General features: G+C 45.7%; 1 protein-coding gene across 2 annotated transcripts; it reads left to right on the top strand.

Annotated features, from left to right (window-relative positions):
* The first annotated feature begins 1,613 nt into the window (after positions 1 to 1,613).
* On the top strand, positions 1,614 to 5,870 carry LOC147897830 (protein At-4/1-like). Of its 2 annotated transcripts, XM_087380701.1 has the most exons (8): positions 1,614 to 1,732; positions 2,070 to 2,175; positions 3,916 to 3,971; positions 4,166 to 4,243; positions 4,355 to 4,428; positions 4,681 to 4,814; positions 4,917 to 5,105; positions 5,371 to 5,870. In XM_087380701.1, exons 1-8 carry the CDS (start codon positions 1,667 to 1,669, stop codon positions 5,511 to 5,513), a joined length of 846 nt encoding a protein of 281 aa, XP_087236827.1. In that variant the 5' UTR covers positions 1,614 to 1,666; the 3' UTR covers positions 5,514 to 5,870. The 2 variants fall into 2 exon arrangements, with proteins under 2 accessions (XP_087236827.1, XP_087236828.1); XM_087380702.1 differs by lacking the exons at positions 2,070 to 2,175; positions 3,916 to 3,971.
* The last annotated feature ends 5,585 nt before the right edge of the window (positions 5,871 to 11,455 follow it).

Below are 11,455 nucleotides of genomic sequence, written 5' to 3'. Positions count from 1 at the left end.
AAAGAGGTAAGTTTGTAAATAATAATTGCACAAATAGCATAAATTTTAGAAATAAAAAAGCACCTAAAATTCCCAAAAGTAACATGTGCTTTGGTACTAGTGAAAAACAACTTTTCTAATTTGATAAATAAAGGTCACTCTTACACGTAATTGGTTTTTGCAGGTCAAAATCCCATCTAGATATGTAGTTTGTCCGTTTTGTAGAGTAAAATGGCTAAACTTTAGTCCTTAAAATAAAGGCTAGGGAAAATGTGAGTTGGTGTTTTGTTTGCAATTTTGGCCGATAAAAAATATATTAAATCTAGGTTCTCACTAGCATAGATCTAGCTTCCTTTAGTAAATGAATGCAAATCTATGAAGTAATTTAGGGTGGAGGAATGCCCTACTATGTGTGTGGTTGCCTATGTTTCAATTGTGGGATGTAGGCTCGGCTGCCTGACAGCATAGGCCATGGGTAGATGTGCCCCTTTGTAATTGGCCATGGGAGTGTCAGTGAAAAAAAATAATCTATCAAGTATTGCAAGTAGATAAATGCAAATCTATCAAGTAGGAGGCTGCTCCGATAACCCCCTACACCAAGTTCTGACAAGGGTGCTTATTTAATGGAGGTGTCCTATAGCGATCATCTAGGGGGTGCTCTAGATGTGGTAGTTGTCACCATGCGAACGCATGCTTCCAGGAAGTCCTCTGCACACAGAGACTACCCCCAAGATATTTGGGCATTTAATGTGGGAGGCTTCAATGAAGGGTGTGGGGACATGGACCCCCTCCACACCTTGGGCTCAATGCACCCTGTGCAAGCTCCTAGGCATTCTTATGAAAGCTTGTGGGGCATCTAAGGCTGCGTTCACACCACTCGGTGCCCATCCTCAAAAAGGCAGTGTGAAGGTTGCCATCCTACTTGGCCTAATAAGAGGGACGGGGCCTGGACACTCACACAAAATGGGCTTGGACATTCACAAATTTTTTGTGTCCAACACCTCAAGGTTGCCCAACTCCATCGGTATCTCACATAACTGCCCATGAATCGTGCTGATTGGGTATGGAACTCACATCGAGGTGCCCAAACATTCTGCCTCAACTCACGCCTTAGTGACAATTACTTGCAGCCTTTAATATAAGTCATGGATGTTGGGTGGTGTGAACCAGAGCACCCGATGACCATCAATGACAAGCATGTAAGGCCGGGTTCACACCACATGCACAGGATCCTTTGAAAGGTGGTGTGAAGGGCTACCACCCTAGTTGGCCCAATAGGAGGAATGGGGCTGGACACTTACACAGAATATTTGTGTCTGGCTCATGAAGGAGGCCGTCCACTCGATGGCCAACTCCTCCAATTGCTACATGATTGGCCCATTCCAGCTCGCTACACCGATCACACATTGATTAGGAGGCCGAGGATGGGCGACTGGTGTGAACGACGACGTCGGACGGCAATCCTCCAATTCTATGTTCTCTTCCAGGGGACGAGCGGGTGGAGGTAAACCTGGTAACCCATAGGAGCCAGGGTTGGTCTCCAAGCAAGTGCAAGCAAGTCTATGAAGTAATGCAAAGTAACACATGATAAAGTAATGAGATGCTAACAAAATTCATACATGCTTGTTCTTTTCTACAAATCAGTGTGTGCACCATCTCGTCGCAGAGAAGAAGAGAGGCCATCGCGATGAGTTTGGCACCTTCAGACCAAGACATCTCTGCACTTCTCTCGCATTTCGATTCTCTGCATCAGGTTTCATCTCCTTCACCAATGCTTCTTGCTTCCCAGACACCACCTATCATGGCGAACCTGCTGCTTCCTGCTTCCTTTCTAGACTTTTTGTACTTTTTAGTTTAAGGGATTGATTGCAGCAGCTCCTTGCACTGCTTTAAATTGTACTTGAAAATCCAGGTTGAACTTTAAATAGTGTCGTATGTTTTGCATGTCAAAGTGTGTACTTGTGGAGAGAGTTTTTTTACAGGAAACATTGTGATTGCAATAGTGCGGCAATTCTAATAGAGAACTTGTCCCCATAATCTACCCCACAAATTTTGATTAATGAAAGGTCGCAACTTTTTTCTCATATCAGAGTTATAAAGATGCAACGCTGGAAGTCGGAACACTGAAAGCAAAGTTGTCTGTAGAAGCACAGAAGCGAGAAGCCGCCGATAGCTTTTCTGAAGACCTCGCGAAAGGTGGTTACAGCATGCATTTTGAGTGTCAAAGGGATTTAACGACGCGTAATTTAGTAGTTTTAGCTTTCCTGGTCGTATTCAGGAATGTACTGAATCATAATTTCAATGAGAAAATTGAGTGTCACGACGGGTAATTTAATATTCTTAGCTTTCATGTTTGTATTCAGGAATGTACTGAATCATGCTTGCAATGAGAAAATTGGTAAGAGCAAATAAATCTGAATAAAAAAATCTTGCAAGGTTGCGTCGACTGCATGGTACTCACCTAAGCTGGATTGTGATGACGTGGAAGCAACAGTTTGAAAACAGATCGCGCCGAGTTAACTTCACCTATGTGGATTGTCATGACGTGGAAGCAACAATTTGAAAAGAAGTCCCTGTATAGGTAGGCCTATTGGCTTGTAGCGTCTATGCCCTTCAAGCGTGTCCCCCCGACCGTAACAAAATTGGCTAGTTTCCCTCAGGGTTACCCTCTCCGCCCTGCGCTCTACCTTATCCTTTCTTTCCCCCCCATCGAAAAGAGCAATCGGTCTGAGGCACTCTTGGCATTAAGGGTTACTTTTTCTGAACTTCTCTGTGATGAAGAGACAACCTCATGGAACTGTGTAAAACTGTGTAGTTCTGCCTGACATGTGGCCTTAAATAAAGCACCAACGGCACTTTTGGCTGTAAAGAGCTGCCATACCATCTGGTGTAAACAGCCAGCCCGATTGATCGATTTGTCATACTTCTGGAAAAGACACTTTGATGCTGCTGGCTGCTGTATTTCTGCTGATTGGCCTGGGTGATTGTTGCTGTTCTTGTTTTTTCTAAACTATAGTCTGAAATTTATCCACGATTACTGAATGAACGGAGCAGTCGTTGCCATTTGGTGGCAGAGCCTAACAGTATCAGACGCAGAACTTTATTCAAGGGAGCTGCAGATTGGCTATTATGCCCTTTCTTTCCTAAAGGGTATCAATTGGTTCTCTATCAGAGTTGTTTCATATTGTGCACATCATTTGGAGTAGGGTGTCTATCTCGATCAATTTTAAGGTTAAAATCACTTCTGTCAATATACTCTTTATCTGTCCAGGAGAGGGAAGGACATTGATGGCCAGGAGAATGATGAGCAAAGTTTTGTCGTCTGTAAAGTCATGTTTGTTTGTTAAAATACTAGTACTTGGTGGATGAAGCTTGAGCTGTGACTACAATTCAAAACTTGGTGAAAGATGACTTTAAATGCCATACTAAGAAAGTGCTTGCTGAGTTGTAAGGCTTCCCAGCATGCAGCCAAATAATACCCTGTTTCATAACTTTGCCAAAATGCTAAGGACACATACTTGCAAACACCTAGCAAGCTAAATCACCAGCATAAGTATCTTAATCAGCAAATGGAAGTCCCAATCATTATAAAGGTAATATTTCATGAGCAATTCCTCTTCAAGCAACGTCCAAATGGCTTTATGACTCGCAAGCAAAGAAAAGCACAAATTTTGTATTGTACGATAAGCCCATTACAAATATTATCAGTCTCCTATCAAAAAGACTCTGACAACAGTCTATCCACTTCTGTTTTCATTTTAAATTTTTTAAACCAAAGTAAGACATTTCATTAAAGGAAGACCCATCGCTTGGGCAGTTTTAATAAGCTGTATGATTTTAGCTGCTTAGCAAGCATAGCTAGGGCAAGCTATGGTGAAGAAATCCTCATCAGCACAGACAAGGTGGCTGCTAATGGAGATTGCTCTGTCTGGGCAGAGAGGCATCGCTTGCTGAAAACTCAACAAGAGAAATTAAGTGAAATGGTGCAGCAGGTGCCTGGCATTTGGTTCTTTCAAGTTCAATAAATCACACCGCTTTTGATAGGTGTTCATGTTTAAAAGAAAAACATTTTTCAATGGAGGGTTCATGTATGCTTTTGATGACGATATTTTGCTTTATGTCAGAAAATTCAACATGTTTATGGTCTTCTATCAAAAGGTTATAAGCTTTGTTAGCATTGTTTCAGCTGGAATTCCGTTCAAGGTATGAGAGACTGCTAGAGGATTTTAATTCTCTGAAACAAGAAGTTGCAAACAGAGAGAAGGTATGTATCGTAACATGTTTTCCTTGTTACATTGTGAACTTTTAAAGGAAACACAAGACTTGATGCTTGAAGGAGGACTGTTAAATTTTCATCCTTTTTGTTTGTCCTCAGGATCATGAGAAGGTTTTGACTATTATTCGTGAAGAGAAAAACTCAGAAATTAATTCACTGCAATACCAAATAAGGTGGATATACCCTGCAGTTGTTTCAACTGAGTCTGAGTTCACATATCAAATGACACATCAAAAGTATTGATATTCCATGTTCAATATTTTTGAATCCCATCGATTGGATGAGAGGAAAATCTTGAAGATAGAATTTCAATATTTTCAATTTTTCATTTGATTCGCCAAGAACTCCTCATTGAAAACCACTGAACATCATCGGGAGGCACATCCTGTTGTTAATTGACAATGAATGAATAAAACTCTGAATAGGCATTGCCAAGAAGAGCTCACACTCAGAGATGCCGCAGTGGTCCATCTGGAGCAGGAGCTTTCATGTCTCCATTCTACGGTGGAAGAACTAAAGCAGAAATCAGAGACAAGACTCCAGGATGAGACGTTCAAATGTATGGTTGTGCATTCTTTCTTTTGCATGTATGCTGTATAGTTCTGATTGATAAAATATGCAAAAGGGAGCCTATCTTATTGCTTGGGATATATATGGCTAGATCAATGCGAGGTTACTGATCTGAAGACCAAGATTCAGCTTCTTTCACAAGAAAAGAGCATGTTACAGGAGCAGCTTCACAGAATTAAGAAAGATGAACATGAGATTGGTGATCTGAAGAATAAGCTTCAGTTTCTGGTAGAAGAGAAGAATGCATTACAGGAGCAGCTTCACAGTGTTCAGAAACAATGTAAGGAATGTTACTTGTCTGCGTCTCTATTTTTATGGTCATGAATAGATGAATCTGAGCAGTCTACAAATTACAGCTTCTGGGGTTACTCAATTGAGTCCTTTTGTTTTCCTGTTTCTAAAAGAGCAGTTTGTTGGACTTTGGGAAAACAAAGTGCAGATGCACTTATTTTTAAATTGTTGTCATGTTACTAGGTTGAGGGATTGTATGTGGTTTAATTTGTATATGTGATTTCTTACCTCATTCCCAACCTTTGGTTTGACAGCTATGATTGATAAGACCAACTACGAGAACAAACTGAGGGAATCAAGCTTCAATAGACATGCAGAAGTTTTCAAGCAGAAGATCATGAAACTCAGAAAGGAGAATGAAGATTTGAGATTGCAATTATTAGGTGCTTATCACTGAGTAAAACATATGAAGTGTAATTTGAGATAGCAATTTCTTTGGCACTATTGACCAGAAAGATGATGTGTGCAGATTGAGAAGTGATCTATTTGAGCCTGGCACACCATCAGTTTGCTCAGGCTAAATGATGGTCAGACGTATATTCCTACCCTATATAGTCTGCACTTTTTAAAACTGTAATCTGCCAAAATCCTACAAACCTGTGTACAATCTTTTACGTATGCAGTGCTCGTAAATCCCACAACTTAGCCCAATGATCAATGATATAATCCTGTATATCGTGCCTATAACCACCGACAACTTGGCCCAATGACTTAGCGCAATAATTAATATGATGGAAAATAACTTCTTTCCCAAGGCATGTCAAATGGTGTATTTGTAGTGTTACTGAAAACCTAGGCCACACTTCCTCCGTTGCAACAACAGCTACACTGACCTTTTGAGAAATATAACCACAGCCCTTTAGTTAAGACAGCTCTAAGGAGAACTCAGACAATAACAATGTGACCAGTAATCAATCAACATGGTACACTATGACTCTTAACTAGCTCCATCAAGGACTTGAGACACAATATCTATTTTAGAATTTCTTTGAAGTGGCATCAAGTCTTTTGTATCATTCAACCTCTACTCATTGTCAGGAGTCGCGAGACAAAATTGTATTGTGAGCTAGAGTGAAAATGTTGTGAGGTGGTGCAAATGTATTTGATTGCATAAAATGATGAGTAACTGTGTAGCAAGGAAAATATAAAAGAGTGGGAAAATGAAAATGAGAGTGAAGGGCTTCAGAAGAGAGAGGTGTGTAAAAGAAAGGAGGAGTGCACAAGGTTCAGCTCCTCCTGAGTTATAGGGCATAGCTACATTCTAATGCTATCACAAGCTCACCTTTGTAACACCAGTTTAAGATTGAGAGTCTTTTGGGTTTGGATTTGAGGTCCCTAATCAAATGCTTGCCCATCTTATGAGGGAGTGTGAAGTCAATAGGAGGTGTTCTCACACCTATCGAGTTGATGTTGTCGATATCATGTTGGTTGTATGTGCTTCAAGACTTACACAAATGTGCCACCGCGTGGCGTATGGTGGTTAAATTTGTTTTTGAATTTGGTACGAGTCTTGTCATTATAACATCTGCTCCATCAAATAGCAAGTTTTAATTACGTTTAATGCTTTTTAACCGTTTACCAACTTCCTCAAATGTTTGTTTATAGATCATAGAAATTTCCTATAAGGTTATGCTTTGTAATTCTGTGTATTGTTTTGTTAATGTGTTGATTTTTTAAGCATTTAATTTAGGTAGTGTCTTACTATCACAGGTCATAGGTATGGAAAGTCTGTGTCTCCATCGATATTGTAAGTTGCCTTTCTAGTATACACCATATTTAAAATTCCCCTTCTCTAATGGGTTTATTTTACGATCTTTATTTTATGTTCATAATAATTCTTGAGTAAGAATTTGTATTACTATGATTTTTTTGGTGCCAGCTTCTTTCGTTAAGAATAGATGAGTTGCAGCTTTTAGTTTATTTTTTCCTTTCGAATTATGTCATCAAATATTATTTTGTGTTCCTTGTTTAACGACTGGATTTGTGAATGGTGTGTTTCAATAATTGTTAGGAATTTTGATGCTTGTGATAGTTAATGATTTTGATGTATTGCTTTGATTTGTTGAATAATTTTGATTGCTTGATGTTCATGTCTATGATGGTGTTCTCTTGTCCTTTTCAATTTCATGTCTATTGTTTTTTATACATCAATTATTTTTTTTTTGCGCAAAAAGTAGTGCTAGTTATATTACTTGAAAGCAAGAGTACAAGAAGGCCTAAAGGCCAGTGGGCTGCAATCACAAAACGGATTCAGCTCGAGGAGTCAAAATGCTAAATACAAGCCTCTCAGGGCATAATCATTGGAGAGTGGACAAACAACCACGGTGGAGGGGCGTAATGCCACTGGAGACTCTGAGTAGAGTGCTGGAAGAACAACTCCCGGTGGTCCCAGTCGCGAAGGAAATGTCGTCTCTTTTCCTTCCCCGCCCGGGACTCTCCCTGAATCTGATCCCACTGACCCTTGAGCGTGTGAACGATCGTGCTCCAAATGTCTGCTAGGGTCTGGGTAGTAGAAGAAGTCTGAGCTCCTACAGTCTGCTAGGGTGGAGGGGCGTAATGCCACTGAAGACTCTGAGTAGAGTGCTGGAAGAACAACTCCCGGTGGTCCCAGTCGCGAAGGAAATGTCGTCTCTTTTCCTTCCCTGCCCGGGACTCTCCCTGAATCTGATCCCACTGACCCTTGAGCGTGTGAACGATCGTGCTCCAAATGTCTGCTAGGTTCTGGGTAGTAGAAGAAGTCTGAGCTCCTACAGTCTGCGCGCATCTGGAAGTCCAGATATGCTAGCCTGCAATGCTCCCTATGATCTCCCAAACTGGGTGCCGAGACATCGCTCCTGCATCTGTCTCTGTCAGATGCCAAGGGAAGCTGTCCATGTATGCCCAGGTGGCCTACGTGATGAAAAAGACGGGATCCTGTCTAGAGAACTCATAGGCCAAGTGATGTTCCGTCTCAGTGCTGCACCAGCAAACGGCTCCCCAAGTGATCGGTCCTAGCTCGGGTGTAGCCCTCGCTAAGATCCCCATGACTCCCTTCCAAACCGTCTGCGCATGCGAGCAGCTCCAAAGGCAGTGCTTCAGGGACGACTCCTCCTGAAAACACATCTGGCAATGCCCCTCCTGCCCCATCTGCCTCAGCCAGCTGCCAACAGGAAGCCCCTTGTGTGCCACCATCCAAAGGAAGTAGGAGATCTTCCTCGGTCGCCAGCTAGCCCAAAGAGTCTTCCAGAAAGTGCGAAGAAAGACCAAAGATATCCCTTGGGCATACCACCTATGTGCCTGTGTGGGTAGCCCGCGCTGGAGAGCCCCAAGAGCACGCCGACCCGTGCGTGCACTGTAAGAAAAGAAGGGGGTAGGGTTCTCTGAGGTCTCCGATGGTGGCCAACGCCACTCTCCTGGGTCCCACTCCACCTCTGTCAAGGAACGGCCCTCCCATATCCAGAGTCTCCAATCCTGGTCCTGCATAATCAGGGGGTCTATATGCCACGTCTTCCCTTGCAGCCCTACAATGTGAAGGCGCTGCCAGGGAAGCTGGGGGTCGATCACGGCCTCTCTGCTCTGTAGGCGACTGTCATCAGTGACGGAGAAGAAGTGTATCGAGGAGTTCGAGAAGAGGCCTGCAACCACCAAAGGAATGCCTCGTGGAGTGAACTGTCCTAGCCACCTCTCATCTCCCGGGAAGAGCTGTCTGGTGACTATGGGAATCCTCCAACGTGCAGGGATGCCAGCATCAATCTCCGCTCGTCGAGCCTGGAGCCCACGTGTCGTACCTACTGCTGCTGCCAGCTCGCCTGGGCTCAGTTGGCTGTAGACGTCCCTCCAAACCCGGAGTGAGCGCACGGGCCCACGTGCCCAGAGCGCCCAAGGGATATGGGATCTCTCTCCAAGCTGGCGACCTGTAACATCTATCACCTCGCTGCTCCAGATCAGGGGCTGTCTGTCTATCTCCTCTCGGCAGCTAGGGGGAACCTGGGAAAGGCCGTGTCGCAACTTCCTCCAGACCGAGATGAGGCTACGGAGGAAGGGGGAACGGGGCTGAGTCAAAGGAGCTGAAGTGAAGATCCATCAGATAGAAGGCTGCCAAACACCCCCTCTCTGGGGAGTACACGCGTTGAGACCATGCTGTAGCAAGAGCTTCCATGTCTGCCCTCCTGGGGTCAGACCGCGGATGACTAACTTACCAAGAAGTGCCTGACTCTGCAGTTTTGGATCTATGATGCCGAGGCCGCCCTCTGTCTGGGGGAGAATGACCGTCTGCCAGGCGACCCTAGCTCTGGTGGTGCCGGAACCGTCTGAACCGGACCATAGGAAGTTCCGCACCAGTCTCCTCAGCTGGGCTACACATGATCTCGAGAAACACCAGCAAGAGGCCACATACCAAGCAGTGGCAAGAAGGACCTGGTTGACCACAAGGGCCCTGCCTGCCAAGGAAAGCCGAGCAGTGCTCCAAAAAGCAAGCTTCTGTCGTATGGAGGCTAGGACCGGCAAGAACTGCTGAGCCGGTGTGATGTCCAGGCCTACCTGGAATCCCAGGTAACGTGTCGTCTGTCCTCTAGGGATCCAGCGAAACCCCAGGAAAATACCCCACTGTGAGCTGGCTCCCGGATCCGTAAGAAAACCAACTGACTTATGCCAGTTGATTTTCGCCCTAGCCGCAAGGCAAAAAATCTCTAGGTGTGTCGTCTGCATACTCGGAGTCCAGAAGCTCTGCATCATCTCGAATAGGGAGACGCATCCCGTGAAGACCAGTGGTACGGGCTCGAAGGAAGTGGGTCATGGCCTCCACAAAAAATAGGAAGAGGTAGGGCGCTAATGGACAGCCCTGACGCATCGAGCGCTCGAGTGTGAATCTCTCCCCCATCCTGCCATTGGCTGACTGGAGGCCGATCTGTAAAGGCTAGCAATACCTCTGATCCACTCGTTCGGGAAACCAAACCAAGAGAGTGTACCTTCCAAGAAGGACCAGTCTACCCTGTCGTATGCCTTCTCGAGAAGGACTATGGCAAGGTGCTGGCCACTGTGCTGAGCCCATTCTGTCGCCTCTAAGAAAGTGAAGATGTTGTCCAAAATGCTGCGATCTTGGACAAAACCAGTCTGGGTGTCATGAATCAAGTCGTGTAGCAGGGGACGGATGCGGCTACTGATCATCTTGGCGAGGATTTTGTAGGCGGTCGGGAGGAGGGTGATAGGGCGCCACTGTCTGATCTCCTGACGGTCCCCCCCTTTGGGGATGAGGCAAATCAGGCCTGTCGCAAGGCTCTCTAGCATCTGCCCGCTGGAGAAGATATGCTGGAAGGCTGCGAGCAAGGGCCGGTGGATCTGCTCCCAAAAGGTGGTGAAGAAAGCTCTAGAGAGGCCATCCTCACCTGGGCATTTCTGCCCATCAATAGTGCTCACCGCATCCTGCATCTCCGCCATGGTGAAAGGGGCGAGAAGGGCGTCGCTCATGCTGGGCTGCATGAGCCGCGGTGTAGATCTCCACACCTCCTCCCTGCAAATGCGGCCACGAGGGTCTGGGGGCTCCTGCTGGAATAATAATCTATAGAAATCTGTCGCCAAGTCCCGGACCTCGTCTGGATCTGTCCTGACACTACCATCCTGTGCCCTAAGAGAACGGAGCTGTTCCCCTACTGACCTCTGTCCATGAGTCCTGAAGAACTGTCTGCACATCCTGTCGCCTTCCCCAGCCCAGAAGGACTTGGAAGCATGAAATGAGAACTCTGAGCGACGCTGGGTGATCTCCTCTAGCATGGCTCGGGCCCGAACCTCCTGCTGTCTGAGCTCCTCAGAGCCTAGAGAAAACTGTTGCATCCGAGCTGAATCGAAGCGAGATCACGTCTGAGACCCCTCTCCCGCGCCCAACACTGCTGTCTGACCTGAATCGCCTCCTGCTAGCAGATGAGGCTAGACTCAGCAAGTGCCTGAGCTACCTGTGCTGCCATATCCCTGGTGGGGTCCCAATCCTGCTCCCATAGGTCCACTATCCTGCTGTGAACCGCTGCTCTAAAGTAGATGGAGTCTGGGATCCGGCATGAACGTGGAGGTGAGGAATGAGAGGCTGAGTCCAGGACTAGGATGACTGGGGCATGGTCTGAGAGTGTCGTCCCTGGAACCACTCCTGACTCTCCTCCTCTGCCAAGCGCCCAATCGCTGACATAGAAACGGTCCAGCCGCTCCAGAAGTCTGCCTCCCTCTTTCCTATAACCCCAAGAGAAGTCCAGACTCCCGGGCCATCTGTGAAAGGAAGGCTCCCTCCAATTGTCCCGACCTCCCACTGCGAAGAGGAAGGAGTCCCAATCTGCCTGCTCTGCCTGAGCTATACCGAGGAACTCTGGGCCCCGT

The sequence above is a fragment of the Dipteris shenzhenensis genome, chromosome 10, assembly GCF_047967505.1.
Source record: "Dipteris shenzhenensis isolate YYH24624 ecotype China chromosome 10, Dip_SZ_1.0, whole genome shotgun sequence".
Taxonomy (NCBI): domain Eukaryota; kingdom Viridiplantae; phylum Streptophyta; class Polypodiopsida; order Gleicheniales; family Dipteridaceae; genus Dipteris; species Dipteris shenzhenensis.
The sequence above is the reverse complement of the archived record's forward strand: the minus strand, read 5'-3'. Positions and strand labels throughout refer to the sequence as shown.

Excerpts from the sequence above, each read along its gene's own strand:
- LOC147897830 (XM_087380701.1), top strand. The coding sequence starts at position 1,667 with ATGAGTTTGGCACCTTCAGACCAAGACATCTCTGCACTTCTCTCGCAT. Across the intron at positions 4,815-4,916 it reads CCAGGATGAGACGTTCAAAT|ATCAATGCGAGGTTACTGAT; the intron begins GTATGGTTGTGC and ends ATATATGGCTAG. Across the intron at positions 5,106-5,370 it reads TCACAGTGTTCAGAAACAAT|CTATGATTGATAAGACCAAC; the intron begins GTAAGGAATGTT and ends TTGGTTTGACAG.